Genomic DNA, 17,042 nt, shown 5'->3' with positions numbered 1-17,042 from the left:
CAGATGGGGGAATGCAGGCACAGTCTTCCCCTGTAGCCCAGAGCTACCGTGGCCAAGTCAGTGTCAGGGCCAAGGAGTGGCTATTTCCCCCCTACAACAAAGGAAGATGTGAGAGGCAGAGACTGCAGAGCCATGGCTCTGCCCTACGTGCAAAGTGCAAAGCAAAGTGTAAAGGTAAAGGTGCGATCCACACATTATTGCAATCAGCATGTTTGCAGGAGGTTGAGTGTGCTTTTTAGCCTGTGCAGCTCTTGATATCTTCAGTGAAATCAAAAGCATCTTTTCAAACTACTCCCTTCTTTTTGTTTTGTGAGCAGCACCAGAACCATAACAATTTGCTGGGGGCAAAAACAATGCCTTCAGCACTATCCTACAAATGGTAGTTTTCTCTTCAAAATTATGTTCCCCTGAGTCACACAACTCACTTTGCTGGCTGCTTCATATTGGTACACAAAAGAAAAAAATTTGGCCTTACCCAGGAAAGAGAACGGCAGATGCCTGAAACACGAGATGCCTCTCTGCATAAGAGAAAGCAAACAGTTCAGCTAAATTTCTTACTCTCAGCCACATAGCATGGGTAAAAGTTAGGAAAGTTCAGGTAAAAAGTTACCCTTACAATTCACATCATTCTTATATCCATAAATGCATATATCTTTATGTGTATATACAAAGAAATCTGTATATATTTTGGCTTCTTTATCAGTGGCCAAAGTTATATACTGTATTTTTTCAAGGCAAAACTCAGTCCTGCTGTGACAGGACAATTAACCACTCTGTGGTGAAATATTCTAGCTTTGAGGAAGAAACAGCTTTTTGCAGATGTCACATAGAAATAAATTTAGGCCATTTGTTTCACACTTCTCTAAATATCCACAGCAAACAAGAGCAGTCCAGCTGTGAGAACTCTCTCTGGTAGTGGCATACTCCCTCTGTTTGGGAGAATTTGTCTGGCAGGTAACAAATTCTCTGAGAGGCAGTTTTCTTGTAATTTAGACTTGATTGCCATGCAGCAGAAAACAGAGGATCCATCTTTCTTATAAAGTATATCATATATATGGACCTACAAGAGTATATAGACAAGACTATCTCCTTTGCTGAAATCATAGAATGGCTCAAGTTGAAATGGACTTTAAAGATCATCTAGTTCCCAGACCCTGCCATGAGCAGGGATACAATTCATAAACTATCCATCAGTGGCCCATCTTAATCTAGGATATTTTGGTTCTTTTACAAGAAATTTGATTCTTCCAGAAGGCTGACCTTTCAGCTAGGAAAGTAATTATGAGTATGATAAATGGGGAAATCCTCATCCACTGTGTCTGTGAAAACCAGCTCAGATGGCTGGTAGCACTGCACAGACTATGGAGGCTGCCATAACAATCAGGTAGTAGGCAGAGGTCAGGAACAGAGGCAAACATTTGCTTCTTCACCTCTGAGGACTCAAATCTGTGCAGTTCTTTTGCAGCAGCCGAGTGAAACATTGTTGCCCACTCTTCCATGAAAGTCTCAAAGACTTTTTTTTAATTTATTTGTTTTATTTTTATTTTGGGCCCAGGTAATTGAAGTGCTGGCTACAAACCACTCACTGAATTACGTACTCAATAGAGATCAATTTTCATTGATGCATTACTATATAATAATCATTAAGCCCATAAACAAGATGAGGTAAAGGCAACACTGATAACTATTCACTAGGACCTGTGTCAATCTGATCATCTCAAGATCATACTTTGTGTTTCCTCTAATCAGTGTAGCTGCTTTGCAGTTTCCAGTATGAGCCAGATTTTCCTTAGGGTAGCCTGATCAAGAACAAGCACAGCATACAAGCAAGGGCTTTGGAGACTCTCATCTGATGTTACAATATGGTCTGTTGTAGATATCTTGTTAAAGACAGCACACAGTGTTTTGGGTTTGTTTTGTTTTTTTTGTTTGTTTGTTTGTTTGTTTGGGGGGGGGGGGTGTTGTTTTTGTGTGTGTGTGTGTGTGTGTGCAGGGACACCAGCTTGAAGCTATTCAAAATTCTGTAAAGACAGGCTGACTTCATTTAAGCCAGTGTTTGAAATTTATCAAAAGAGGTGCCAGGCAGATGGAGCCTGTAAGCCAGTCCTGCAATACTGCAAACTGTATTCACTTTGGAAGTCAGAGATATTTCTAACTAAAGCAGCCCAAGATGCCGTGAGTAACAATAGCTTGAATCTAAATCGTTTAACCATTCTATAAAAGCTCTGGAAACCATATATTAATACCATATTCTTTGCTTTTGTCTTGTCCCTTCACACTTTCCAGGTATCTTTCTCTCTCCAAGGAGACTTTCACTAATGTTACATGAAGGAATAATATTGCCTCCTTGCAAAATAATACCTTGTGATTAGAAAAAGGGACTGCCAAAGGACATACAGTGATAAGGTGTATGTGTCAGTCTGGCCGTAAACAGCGTTTAAATAGGCTTTAATGCAGCGCTTCTAGCCGTGAATAAAGACACTCGACTCCGAAGATGGGGGACGCAGCGGAACAAAGTGGAAGCGGAACGGGAGCAGCGCCGGTTGTCGGGGAGCGTAAGGCTGCGGGGCGCAGTCCGGAGCACAATTGTGTTGCACCGGGGAGAGCATGGAGCGGGCGGCCGGCTCGGCTGGGGGGAGCTGCGGGCCGGCGGGGAGCACCTCCGCAGGCAGGCAGGAGCCGGGGGACCAGGGCGGCTGGGCCGGGGGGGCTGGCGGAAACTGGATGGCGACTCACCCCACGGTAGGCATGTGGGCTGTGCTGGGGCTGAGAAGCGCTTCGGTCCTCCATTGCCTGGGCCCTTACGGGCGGTGGGGTGTCCTTAGTCACTCGGGGTGGGCGTCCCGCTTTCCTGCACAGGCCCGTTGCTCCGGCGCCTGATTCCCTCCACCATGGCTTTGAGGGGTACCTCACGTAGGTGATGACGGGAGATTTTAATGTATTGTGTTTGGTTGTATTGGGCCTGTTGAGGGGTCTCAGCTCCCGGCCCGTGAGAAGAAGCAGTAGGGTTGTTGGGGAATACCACTTGAGGCAGAGAACGAGGTTGTAAATGCTGAAACTGCAGCTGGAAAATGCAACCGTCCTAAACTTTTACTCCCTCTTAATTTTTAGTATACTAAAAACATTTGAAAACAGTGTTTAATTTGGCTGTCATCCTATGTTGATGTGCTGTAGCAAAAATAGGTAAAATTCATAGCCCTTCTCCACAAAGCTAGGTCTGTTCCAGAAATAGTTGTGATTCCTTATTTTTATTTGGCTTGCTTTCTTAAGCACCGAAATAGAGTGAATGTGGAAAAACCCAGCTTATCAGAAAACAAGTCTTGCTTTTTAATAGCTGTTGTTCCTCAAAGCTGGCTTCAGATTTCAGTGGCTTGGATAGCTCTACAGATTCTGGGTTTGGACTGTACATTCTTAATATAACTTCTGCTTTCCTTCACCAACATTTCTTTTTGGGTTTCAGCTCACAGAAATGATATCTCTTGATATATCTGACAGTTCTCAAATCTATGCTGCATTTGTGGTTTACCTGGACCTCTTAGAAGGTAATTCAGTGAATAATTATTTTTTTTTTTTTTTTTGCCTTTAGGTCCTGTTAAAGTTTGTCCACTGTCAGGGCCTTTCCTACAAAGTCTGTGGTGCTATTTTTGAAACTTAGTGGTGATGGCTACCTAAGAAACAGGTAGTATTTTGGCACTGAAGATTTCTATCCTGTACCTGTCTGGAGCCTTTAAGAAGATGAGGGCCCATTCTCTTCCAGGGCAAAGACACTCTGCATGGAGAAAAAAAAAATCAAAAGAGGAGTAGGGCAAGGAAAAGGAACATGGAAAAGTGAAGTTGCAAGTTCAGTGGTTGTGCTGGTAATAGAGTCCTCATTTGTAGATTAATGTTTTGAAGTTACTAAATCAGTGTTTCACTAAACATATCATTTTAGCAACTGGGTGTTGTATACTGGCCTGATTATGATTGCTGTTTTCTGGAAAGGGTAAGGATTCCTTTAAGAATATAATTTAGGAGTCTGGTGGCAGTAATTATGACAACTGCAGTGTAGTCTTCTGGTGTCTTGTAGGAGTGGAGCAGAGTTACTTGGTATATGAACTTCTGCTTGCAATTCTGCCAAGTTGGCTTTATTGAAAAGGGACTATGTGTAGGCAGGCCTAATAAAAATATTTTGTTTTCTTTTGGAGGCTGGTGGTTCTCAAGGTCAGGGAAGGGAGGGATTTTACAGACCAGAAAGCCCTTTGTCTATTAATGTTATACCTCTGAAGAAGGTGCCTCAGTAACCAAGAGAAGGCTCCTGTAATTCTGCAGCAAAAAACTTTCAGACTTACCCCTTCAACCAGAAGGGAAGAACTGTGTGTTATCGTTAATCATATATTTTAACACCTTAGCATAAATTTAATCACCTGCTCCTTCACAGTTTTAGGGTACTGATAAAGTCTAAATTTGGATTACAGTTTTATGCTGCAGATGACTAAAACTGTGTGGTTTTTATCTTCTTTTTGACTTTTTGAAGCAAAGCTTTGTCAGACAGATCCCTAGTCGCCATCAAACAGTGTAGCTCTAGAGTAAGCAGACTAGTACTGTTCCCTTGTGTTTCTTTAACAGCGTTGTGTCTCAGAAGGCAAGCTTGACGGTTCTGGAGGGTAGTTGTCTTTCATGAGAAATCTCCTGTGAGGGGAGGGAGGGAAACAATCTTAGATGTTAACTTAAATACCAAATTGGATATTTGAATGATTAAAACTTGTGTTTTGTATTCTGGTCCTTCTCACTGATGCTGAACCTTTCTAGGGAGAAACTGGCATGAAGTGAATTATGTTGGAGTAGAAGAACTGCAGCTCGTATGTTTACATGCACGTGAAAAAGAACAGGACAGTCCCCAAGTGATGGTGCCAGTACCTGTGCACATATTGTTGAGCCATGAGAGGTAAGGGTGTGGTCAGTGTTTGGTTCACATTATCAGTAAGATATTTAGCAGGCTGATGATGGCTTGGTCAAAAGGGGATGGGGTTCTCCCATCTGACAAAGGAGTGTCAGAGGAAAGCAATACCTCAGCCCTGAGCAGTGTTGTTTTGGGTGCTGCAAGCATACACTCAAAGTTGAGATTTCTTTAATTTTCTAAGCTGTGTCAGTCTCTGCTTCTCCCTCTCTGAAAGTGGTATGCCATTGATGTCAGCTTCCACAGCAACTGACTCCTGCTGATAAACACTTCATGTTGTTTAAAAGTTGCATATGCTTTAAGAGATAACAATGGATATGAAAGTATGTGTTTGAGAGACAGGGTTAGAACATAAGACCTTCACAGTTTATGTTTTGAACATTCTTGTGTTGCTTTTATGTAGTCTGGAAAAACCTAGCAATGCTTTTTTATGTCACTGGGCTTTAAAGTATTTAAGAAGAAAGGTCCAGGAGAATTTGTGTCTAAAAATAAACCTTTATTTTGTCATTTAATCTACAGATAAGCCTGGTGTGTTTGGTTTGGTCTGCTTTTTGTTTTGAAAGTATAATTTGGCTACTTCCAACTGGAAATTCCTTTTACTTACCCAGAGTTTAATGTGTAACTGTCCCTTGAGCTGTGATTTTTTTTTTTTTGCTTGCTTTCCTAACACATGCAAGATTAAGTAATTCTCAAGCAGAGGACAAGGCAGCTATGACTTTGTGATGTTGCAAATGTTTGCAGCCTAGAGAAATTCCATGTGTGTAATTTTACAGTATATTTTAACTGGCCCTTAGAACAGCCTCAAACACACAGTATCATTTACTCTCTTGATAATGGCTGCCTTCTTTTGCTGGTATTTGCCATTCTTTCCTAGGATGTCTCTGAAGACCTCAACTGTTTCAGCTGCATCATATGGTATTACATTTTTCAGTTTCCTCTCTTCCTGTTCTTGCTGGGACCATGTGCTCAGGGCTGGCTTTACAGATCTTGCTGTTTCCTCTTGCTGTGTGGGGAGCAGCCTGTCACAATAGTAGGTAGCTAATGAATTGCATTTAGCAGATGTGTGTGCACTCTAGGAATGGTGTTTTAGATATGCTATGGTTTTTGCTTTTTTATTTTTTTTTATTTTTTTAAGGTTTTTAGTAGTGACAGATGAGCCTCTTGCAAACAGGCTTCCATCTTCATTCTATTACGTTTTTCCCCTAAGTGTGTATTTGTGAGGGGGAAGAAAATAATTTACTAGATATTGATGGATTTAAGTACTGTATGTGCTGGAAAAATCTTTCGTTTGTAAATATTGATCAATCGCTCCTGTGGGCTTGGTCTGAAAGAGAAATATGGTGTGTTCTCCACAACAGAGGAAAACTGCTGAGAAGTCTTGCAGCATGGAATGCTGAGTGCCTCTCTGCAAGAAGCAGATCACTGTGTGTGAAAAGGACACACTGCTATTCACAGTTCGGACTAGATTTTAGGTGGGAATAGAAGGCATCAAATTAGGTTATGGGATCTTTGAGAAATTACATCTGTGCTGAGCTGCTATGCTTGTTTAATGTAAGAGGTTTTCACCTAGGCTGGAAACTTTGATTCATGTCACTGGATCAATGCCAGCAAGTACGTTCTAGTTGACTTTTAATGACAGTGAGAGATTGCACTGCATGTATGTCCTATCTTTTACTGTATCATTGGAGCTTTTCATTTGGAGCCTCTGAATTTGTTTGTACTGTGGTGATACTGTTTGCTCTGCTTCTGGCACCAGTGCGGATGGAATCCCTTACTGGAAGGATGTGTGTTAGAGAAGCAAAAAGTGAATGCATCACATTGACTGAAAGTACAGTTTGTGACTAGGTTTGGGTACAGAGCAACTACATAGAGCATATTGTCACTAAAAAGAGCTGAATACTGGGCTGTAGTGCCAGGTGAATCCATTAAAGCCTGTATGTGTTCGATAACCATAGGTGGTGTCAGATGAAGATTATATATGCTTACATTGTATTATTATGCTTGTGTTATTAAACAAGCATGTGCATATGTATGCTTGGCATTTCATTAGTGTTGATGCAAAGAGGCCTGGTCTGTCCTTGTAGGAAAAGACCATCATCAACTCCTCAGCTCCTTTGCTGGAACAGTAGGCAAAGCCCAGGGGGTATAGACAGCAGCTAGCTCAAAGCATAGGGAGGCCATTAAGAAGGCATCCTACAGAAGGATTTGGAGGCAGTATTACAGTACTGCTGCTTCTTTGTTTTGACAGTGATGAGTGTTTTGTTGTGATTATTGATAGCAAGAGGCTTGTTAGGTATCTGATGTCTTAAATGATAACATTTTCATTTGACTTCCCAAGCTATACATAGACAGAAAAGCTTTTTCTACTTAGGTACTTTGCTGTTTTGTTCAAAGCAATGCTTCAGGGTTTTGTGTTACTTGCTAAAGGTGTAGAGGAAGAGATATGAGTACAAGTGAATGCAGCTCACTTACTGTTGAAAGAAAGCCACTGAAGGGGCTTGGGAAGGTGAAAACATCCTGTCCTCATTGCTAGGGCTGGAAATGTCCTAACTGCAAAAGCAGCTAGCAAATGGCAGCATTTCCTTGCTTAAGCACTAAGACCTGGGTCTGCAGGTGTGGTTTTCCTCTCAAAGCAACTTCAGCCAAGCTCTGCCTTCCCAGGTGTCTCATGAAGATTCCTACTTGGCTGATGCTCAGAGGATAGTGTCCTTAGAAGGCTGTAGTAAAGTTACTGTAGAAACACCTAAGCAAATGATAAATATGAGCACCATAGCTTATTATAAGGTTTCATCATGTCCACTTTATGCATGACAATTAACTGCTTAAGGCAAAAGCTGTTCCGCTTACTAAGCTCACTGTCCACTTCTACAAACAGCTTTCTGAAAGTTGATCATCCTGCCCTGCCAGTGTAAGGCTGCACTGAATCACAAAATTATGGGGTCTGGAGCAAAGTGACCACCAGTGTCAATGGTAGTCTCATACAGTCTGAGAAATGGCTTCATGCTGTGCATGCGTGCTCTTAGAATGAAGATTGCTGAATCTTCTGTGAATAAAGACCTGGAGAATAAGATGTAACTTCTGTTTATCTTGGACCACTGACAAGCACACACAGCTGGCTGAGGTTTGGAGGACCTTGTGTTTGTGTGCCTTTAAGTTTAGAAGTGATTCATACGTGAGGAGGAATTTGTCAGTCCATTGGCTGAGACATCTTTGCTGCTAACTGTTGCAGATGACACTTTAGTACACACCAAGTGCCCAATTGTCAGTACATTGCAGAGTTGTGCCTCCTCAAGTCGGAAGAAGCAGTTAGTCCTGCTTCAGAGCTAGCAGCAGTGACTTGCATAAAGGAAGCTCAGCAAGTGTAGGAGAACTCAGTGTTGACAGCTGGATTTTCTAGATAGTGTTGAAAGCCTTGTGGCTTTCCAGGGACCCTTCCAGGGACCAGGGACTTAGATGCTGGATCTGATGGAGTTATGTGTTGTTTGTCCTAGACAAATAACATTGTCCAAGTAAAATGCTGCTAATAACACATCAGATTAAATGCTGTGTCACTGACATGTTTCTATTTAGTATAGAAGTGCTAGAAATGAAGCATGAAGTCAGTTGCATGAGGTTATGGAGACTGCAAAGTTTGGTTTAGTCTAAGAAGGAAAGGGTTATTTCATTAAAATGGTAACTTAATTTTAGAAAAATAATACATAAATACATAAATAGCTGAGAAACATCCTTAGAAGCAAATCTGAGGACGAGAAGTGATTTATCCTCTTCTAAATTTGTAGTTTGTGAAACAGATCTTCCTCTAATCTGAAGTGGTTTTGCTTGTAAGTACTGTTACTTTAAGTGCACTGGAAGTGTGCCATGCATCATCTTCACAGTTTTGTCAGTAGCTCTTCTGCTATAAGCATCACTTGAGTTTACTCATACAGCAGATCACACACTGAAAATGCAATTAATTGGTTTGAAATGCAAACTCTTCATTAATAGTTTAAAAGTGATTGTTGTGGCTCATACACAGCTGAGTTGGTTATGCAGTGTTATGATTGAACGTCCTACAGCTGGTGTGTCTTCTACAGCTTTGCAGAATTCTGATTCCTCCCTTTTGCATGCTTTGGTTTGTTTTTCAGTTTCCATGGAAAAAAATAATTTTATGTTCCTTGGGGTTTCAGTTCCTTTTCCTGACCAATGAGGCACATATTGTAAATAGACAGCAAAGAAAAGACTTTCTCCCACCAGCATGTGATTCTTCACATTGTATTTCAAGGCACTAAGATGATATTGTGGCGTGCCCTGCTGCTAGGTGGACCATGCTGTGCTGGTTTAATATTGTTGGCTAAATTCAAGGTATTGTGCTTTATGGGAGGTTTCTTCTACCTTGGTTCTGTTGTCATGCGGCTTATCCACAAAAGTCAGGTACAGTGGTACACACCGATGCACAGAGTAATGATCTCTGTGTAGTGGTACAGAGACCAACTTGTGCTGACTCTCCAGCCCTGCCTTGCATAGAGGAGAGGTAGCTGTTTGGGCTGGCAGAGCCTGCAGTGAATTATTCATCCAAGTATAAAGGGCAGATTGAAAGCTGTTGGCTTTTCTGGTATGGAAGGCAGTAGTTCCATTTCAGCTTAATGAAGCTCTATGTAACCACCATAAAACATCTCTGAGCGTTCAGTTTTACTGCTGCTTCTCAGAGGTGCTTGCATGGGACAAACCACTGAAATACTCTTTTTTTGTTTTTGTTTGTTTGGTTTGTTTTTTTTTTTTTTTACGTTTTGGATACAAGTTAAAACCTGAAGCTACAGTTGAAGTTCACCAGCCATATACCTGTTTCTTTCTCTGGAATAAGATGTTATTTTGTTAGGAGTGGATCAGTAGGAAAGATGGTACAGATTTCTGATGTGTGTTGAAGGCCTACCTAGTACAAAAGTCTTTTATGAATAAAAAAAGATGGTGAGAGATAGAAATTTCCTCTCTTGGATGGATTTGTATGTATTTCAGGGAATCATAGAATGGTTTGGGTTGGAAGTGACCTTAAATTTCATCCAGTTGCAAATGCCCTGCCACGGGAAGAGACACCTTCCACTAGACCAGATTGCTTGAAGTCCCATCCAGCCTGGCCTTGAACACTGCCAAGGATAGGGCACCCATAACTTCTCTGGGTGACCTATGCCAGTGCCTCACCAGCTTCACAGTACAGAATATCTTCCTAATATCTAATCTAAATCTACCCTCTTTCAGTTTAAAGCCATTTCCCTTTGCATTCCTTTGAATTTCAGTGGGCCAAGAACACTTCTTACTGCTTTCCCCCCTCCATAGGCAGTGATAGATAGTCAAAAGGATTAAAAAAACCTGTACATTTCCTGTAATATTTCATCTTTCTGTTTGTGGCAGGTAGCAAGTGCAGTGAAATTGGCACAAACTCAGATGTTCTCTGACTTCTCCTTTGAAATGTCTGCTGCTGCAGAGAAACTGAACATGCTGGATGCAGAGACTTAACAGTGATGCCTTCAGGGAAGGAGAGGAAACAGGCATCTGATACAGACTTCCTGAATTATGAAGCTTATTCTTTTAAAAGATACCCTTCCACTAATCTGCAGATGTTCTGTACTGCATTATGGCTAGTTGTGTTATGCATGAATGAGAGGCCTTTTTTGGGGCTGCCTGTGTTGAGAAAAGTGGCAAGAGGAGAAATTTGCATTTGCAGTTCTAATTCTTTATGTTGATAGAGGCTGATTCCAGTCGTGCAGTGGAAGGCATTGGGTTTTGTAGATAGCAGTGTGAGAAGATCATCCTGAGGCACTGGCTTAAGTATCTGTGCTCTTTATATAAACCCTGAAACTCAGTCTCCTGAAAAGTAAGTTAAGCATGCAAAGAAATGTCAGTTTGTTGTCAGGATGTGGCCAGTTTTGGGATCATGGTGTATCTTCTAAGTCTGCTTAATGAGGGGAAATAAAAGTTCAGATGTCTGTGCTTGGCAGTATAAGAAGAAATTATGGGTGGTAGTAAATCTAGAACTAAGACCTCACTGTAACATCTGTCCCACTGATAGACTAGGAGGAGAAATGGTGACAGTTACTAGAGAAAATAGGAAGGAGCTCCTGCCCTCGCTGACAGGTGAATACAGGCCACTTGACTGATTCTGCTTCCAGATATAGGACTGTCCATATTCAAAACAAGTTTGGTTTCTCTGGGTCTCAAAATAATCTCTCCTGGGTAGCTGTGCCCTTTTATTTGGCTTTTTATTGTTATTTCTAATTTGCATTCCCAGGAGAGATGTTAATATTTACTGCTTCATAAAAGCCATGTATAATTCTTTCCTCAGAGTCTCTGCCAGTAGCAGTATGAATCTCTTGCAGGTGTCTTTTTTCTGTCGGTGGCCAGTACAGTATCTCTATATTTGTTCTCTTGTTATGAATGTGCTCATAGTTGGAGAACCAGAGTATGGCTTTTCACAGCCTTAGTATCTGTTGCATGAAATAACTAATTATGTTGTATTGCCTTGCTTGTATTGTATATGGGCCAGTGGTGAAAGTAAAAGAAAAGGCACTTCTGAATTTAGCCAAGCTGAATTATGAACAGTTGAGAACACAGATGGATACTTAAGAGGGTCACGGGCTTAACAGCATAGTCTTTCCAGGCTGCTGCTTATTCTCTGCCACTTTCCATTTGGCTTTTATTAAGGGATCAGAGAAGTTTCAAAGGAAGGTAATGATTAAAGTTTGAAAGCTGGTGCATTAGAAAGAGCCTTATTTTCAGCTACAGTGCCCAGCTTCAGAAATGCATGTTTTATGGTGAATGAGATCTTAGGGGCACATGAAGTGAGTGGCGATTTTTGTTTTAGTTTCCCCCACACACTGCATAGCTGACCTCTCCCCAAACTGTAAACTTTCCTGGCAATCTCAGATGAACCCTCTTGCACCTGATCTTGAGCGCAAGGAGAAAGCTCCCTGTGGAAATGCTTGTGATTGGGAGTGTTACTCTTCTGCCCCTGGGCACCCTGCTCCTGCAGTACTTGCTCAAACAACAGATTCTGGGAAGAAGTGTTGTTCTCAGCTCTGTACTGACAAGTAACTGACATGTTATTCTTGAAATAAGCTGAACAGGAAAAATGCTTAACTTTGTCTTGAATTTTTAAAGACGACATTATTTATGTGACTGTTTTGAAGAAGTCTTGTGGCTTCTAGTCTAGACAGGGAGGTAGAGAAACCTGGCTTCAGTTCCTGGGTCTTCCACAATCTGGCACAGAAGTGTAGCACAGAGACTGGAAGACTTACCTCTGCAAATGGAACAAGTGTTAATTATTTTGTCCTCTAACTGAACACCATGTGTTGGTCAATTAGATTTTTTTTTAACTTTTTTTTTTTTAATTTAATGAAAACAAGGCTATTAGTGATTGCCCTGCTTTGATTGTGGTAGTTGAAGGATGGTTGAGGCATGTGCACAGCAGTACATCTTAAGCAAAGCTTAGAAGCATGTGTTGAGCCATTTCCAGAAGAGATGTGTGTAACTGAGTACGTTTTTATAAGATTATTTGTAATTTGATTTTGTTGCTTGATTATACAACTTTGGATTTTTATTAGAATAGATATTATACTTGCTTTTGTGAAGACAAATTTGCAGAATAAACCCAAGCTGAGCAAAAATAGCAGTAGTGCACTTCTACCGTTGTGCCCTCCTTGGGTGGTTGTGGACTCCTTTCTAACTGATTGTTTCTTCTTCTAGGATGAGAGAGATCATGAAGAAAGCATCACTCCCACAGGATGATCCTGACACCCCGCTGTCAGTTACTTTGGCCATAGTTGAGTCAGATTCCACAGTAGTCTACTATAAAATGACTGATGGCTTTGTACTACCAGACCCTCCTGACGATACTGAAGATATGGACAATAAACAGTGGAGAAAGAAAAGAAAGCTTTTGAAGTGATTAAGACAAACACTTTTCTTGAGCTACTGTCCTCAAACATAAACAAATCCAGGAACTCACATATGTAAATAAGTTGTGTGCTAAAGTCTGCCTTCTGCATATCAAGCATCTTTTCAGGGAGAACAGAGGCTTGTGCAGCTGTACTGTAATGAAATGCTATTCAAAAGTACAAAATGGGTCATGCTTTGTGACTAATACTTGTGTGATGTTTCCAAAGCTAGTCTCTTCTTTGTATCTGGTCAGGTACATAACGCAATAAACACATCCTTACCTATATTGTAGGTATTTGTTAAAGGTAAATCTTAAGGGGTTTCTGGTGGAAGTACTGATACCAAGTTAAGGGTGTTGTAGTTTACATAGTATCTTTGTCTTAACACTGTGAGAAGCACTCTTGCTACCTCCCACCTTACATTTCTGAACACTTACTTTCTTTGCTTTTGGAGAAGAGAATTTTCCACAGAAATACCTTATTTTAAAACTTTCTCTGCAGAGGGAAAATATATAACAATAAGAGAGGCTACTAGAGCAAAGCATAGACTAGTAGAAGAGGGGTCTCTGGATCTGCCATAAGTATCTATGAGCAGAGGCCAGCCCTTCACATGGTCGTAGGTTATGACTAGATCAACCACACCTCAAAGTGTTGACCCAGGGTAGTGTTGCCCATGTAGCTGGATGCGCACCATGATAAAGGTCATGATCTGGAAGCACAATTAAGCACCTGTTTCACATACAGTGTTGGACAATTGTCTAAGAACCAAAAGCGCACTGTGTTTATATCTCAGTGTGATGAAGTTGTTTAAATGGTGACCTGTTGTCCTCTGGAATTTCCTGTCTGAAATAGGTTTACTATACTTTTAGTGCTTCCCTGTGATGTTAGTGCTTAAAGCTCTCTGAAAAAGAGCACAACAATGGGGCTTGTTTTTATCTGTTGCCAAAGTGTGTAATAATCTGCGCTATGAGGGAGCACTAGTTACCTGCTTTGTGTTGCATCAGGCTTCTGAACCCATTGTAATTTCTAGGATTTCCTTATTTTTTTCTCTTAATTATTTTTTTATTAGACATGGCTTGTGCACATTAAATTGGCTACCCAAGAGGTGCTTCAGCTAGGGGTAAGTTAATAGGTAAAAAAACAACTTGAAATTTCTTCTACAGGATTTTTCCATGTCTTTCACAGAAGTCTTCAGGTTAAACTAAATCAAATAGTATCTCAGAAGCAGCTTCTTGAGTGCAAAAATGTCTGTATGACATTTGTGGGGCCAAGGACCACGCATTCAAAATTTGAAGCTCAAGAGCTCCTTTTATTTATTTTTTTTTTTCCATGGGTATAAGAATGGGAGAGATTCCAAAAATCCAAGCTGGAAGTGAAAGACTATTTAAGCTTCACTATCCCTGGGGCTAGAGTGGGTGTTCTTACAGTTGCAGAGTTTGAACCTAATTTGGTCAAAAACACTGGGAGGCAGAATGATACAGTGAAAGTCAAGGGCAGGAAGGCCCTCACACCCTGGGTGATGTTAGGCATTGTTCTTGGACACTGATCCTCTGAGTGCTTGCAGGTCAAGGCAAGGAAGGCAACTGCTTTTCTGACTTGTTCAGACTTCAGCCCTCTCAGGATGTTCCTGGCCTTGTAGCACACACCCATCCCTCCCACCTTTGCCAACAAACTTGGAGGAGAAGGGTGCACTATTACCAAGACTTCTGCATGGCACCTATGGGCAAAGAGGAAAATATTTTTACGAGCTTCACCATTAGCACTGTTTCCTGCGGGGGAGAACCATGCTGACTTGGGGAACATGTTAATCTATGAGGAACAGACTGTTGTGCATGTCCAGGTGCTTTGCTAAGCCTATCGCAGCCTCACTAATCTGGGAAGCTACTCGGCATGTGAGCAACTCTGTGATACTGTCCCTTGCACCAGTGCTATTCATTTTCATCTTTTTATTGGTAGCGTTTCTCACTGTTGTACGTTATGACAGTACTGTTTCTTACAACTAACTCCTCACATGTGAGCTGTAGTTCACTGAGGTGAGAGCTCCAGCAGCTAATAAATACCAGCTCAGAGAGGTTTGCTTCTGGAAGATTTTGTTCTCAGCTGTTATCTTGATCCTGCATAGACTGAGCGTGGATGGGTTATAAATGTATGGATGTGTACCCTGATCTATTAGAGTAACTGGGCAAACCATATATGAGCCTGTGTGTGTTTTGATGCAGGCAGAAACAAAATGCTTGCTTTTTTTCCCCATACAGCAAGAGGAGACAGTGGGTCTGTGGGCTTCAGTCATGGAGAAAGGCAAAGAAAAATTCCCTCTTTCTTAGTCTTACTCCCCTCATGGAGGAAAATCTTATTTTTATTTTGGTCCAGTGCCATGCTGCCTTAAAAAGGTACCTGTGTACTCCTAACATGCTGTGTTTGACCTTAACTTCAATATTTAATGTACTTTACTGTTTATTCCATAAAGTAAATTTTACGCTTTGCTACTCTACATACCACCATTGTTATAAGCTGTTAAATACTTCAGCCCCAGTGTATGTGCTGTAAAAGAGCTGATTTTGTATGAAGAAGTGTATAACAAATGCTACACTTTGCAGAATTTATATTTAAGTGATACATGCTTAACCCTAAAAGCAAATTCTTCTGCATTTCTGGGAAAAACTGCCATTTTGCAGTTTGCGGCATGACTGACGCTTGAATTTAACTTTCATTTTAGTATTTCTATACAGAGAAAGAAGACCATAACTTAAGCCTCCTTTTCTATATACTGAAAAGTGCTTACCTAGTCTTCAGAAGCTGACCTGGAAAATCTGTGCCCAGAGGCTTTGATTTCTGCCATGTGTCCCACTGAGAAATGATTATATAAGCCTTTTTCCAGCTTCCTTAGATAGTGGTGGCTCTTTATTTCTGGGGGAAGAAAAACACAAACCAAAAACCATTGCACAGTTTGTCCCATCTGTATTGCAATGTAAACAAGGGGATGTTAAATAAATTCAGAGCCAGCTGTGCTGTTCCTTTACATTCCACTGCAATATTTCTCTCTGTCAACTCACCAGCACACAGACCAGAGCTTCTTTTGTTACAAGCACTGAATAAAGATGGGAAGAGACTTCCCTTAGTAGTGTATCACTTCATAGCAGTAGCACATTAACATTTCTAAGTCCACAGTACCTTGGTGCTGTGCCTAAAGTATTCAAACATCACTCTGCTTTAAGTCTCTGTGAAACATCTGTGGGAACATGAGCCATAACATCTGGCCTTGACACCTCTGCAAATTCGTCTCTTTATTTCAGGCCAGAAGATTTTACAGGCTACATTTTGCCATCTTTAAAGTTTTCTTTTTTCAAGATTTATTTGCCAAGCACAGCTTGATTTGTTTAACTGATCACCCTTGGCCAACAGAAGGTATATTTAAAAATTTTAAGAGTATCATTTTCTGAGAAATTATTGTTTAAAGTCTTTCTCTCTTTGGAGAGATATTTGCATTAAAGCTTCCCCACTGAGTAAAGAATGATAGAAAAATAAAATGATGTTTTCGCATGGATTTGACGGTGAGACTTGATGCCCAGTTATGTAAGTGAGCATCCCCTTTGGTTTATGCAAACTATTGTTTCCTTGAGGCATTACTGGCACTGTAATGCCTCAGATACCCAAACTGTCCTGTATTCAGCCTGACTGTTTGCAGTGCACAGAAAACATTTTATGTGAAAAAACACCAGTCAAGAAAGAGGAAGCCTTGTTACATTTATAAAGAGGAGCTGTGGTTGCAAGAAGTGACCAAGAAACATGCACTGCAGCAGAGAGCTGCTGAAAGCAACTAACTACCACAACCTTCCCCTTCTCCATGATGCATAAGCAGAAACACGTGTGTGTGTTTGGGCAGCAGGCTGCTCCCATTGGAGTCACTTGCACCTCTGTGGCTGTGCATGTGCTGTGCGTAAGCCCAGTGTGCAGCAGCTGGACAAGTAAATGACAACAGAGCCTCGGCTCATGATCTGTCCCTTCTTAACAGGACATGCCTGCGTGATGGCGATATGGTTGCAATAACAGTTGCCCACCAAACAGTGGCTAGATGAAGTGTGTTGCTTGCAAGCCCCCCCCCTAAATAGGAGCCTGTTGCCTACAAAATGGCCCTCAGCATCCCTACAAACCAGTTCTGGTTTTCAGAAATCACTAGAACAAAGACATGGTCTCCTCTT

At 41.2% G+C, this 17,042-nt stretch overlaps 1 protein-coding gene across 1 annotated transcript; it reads left to right on the top strand.

Annotated features, from left to right (window-relative positions):
- The first annotated feature begins 2,604 nt into the window (after positions 1–2,604).
- Positions 2,605–15,862, top strand: TSEN15 (tRNA splicing endonuclease subunit 15). Its single transcript, XM_005146543.4, has 4 exons — positions 2,605–2,742; positions 3,461–3,542; positions 4,789–4,924; positions 12,653–15,862. The coding sequence occupies exons 1-4, from the start codon at positions 2,608–2,610 to the stop codon at positions 12,852–12,854; spliced, it is 555 nt and encodes a 184-aa protein (XP_005146600.4). The 5' UTR covers positions 2,605–2,607; the 3' UTR covers positions 12,855–15,862.
- The last annotated feature ends 1,180 nt before the right edge of the window (positions 15,863–17,042 follow it).

Source organism: Melopsittacus undulatus, chromosome 6 (assembly GCF_012275295.1).
Source record: "Melopsittacus undulatus isolate bMelUnd1 chromosome 6, bMelUnd1.mat.Z, whole genome shotgun sequence".
NCBI classification, from domain to species: domain Eukaryota; kingdom Metazoa; phylum Chordata; class Aves; order Psittaciformes; family Psittaculidae; genus Melopsittacus; species Melopsittacus undulatus.
This window is presented reverse-complemented; position numbering and strand designations above follow the sequence as displayed.

Coding starts and splice junctions, on each gene's coding strand:
- TSEN15 (XM_005146543.4), top strand. CDS start 2,608: ATGGAGCGGGCGGCCGGCTCGGCTGGGGGGAGCTGCGGGCCGGCGGGG. Junction 3,543..4,788: donor TTACCTGGACCTCTTAGAAG/GTAATTCAGTGA, acceptor GAACCTTTCTAG/GGAGAAACTGGCATGAAGTG. Junction 4,925..12,652: donor ATATTGTTGAGCCATGAGAG/GTAAGGGTGTGG, acceptor TTCTTCTTCTAG/GATGAGAGAGATCATGAAGA.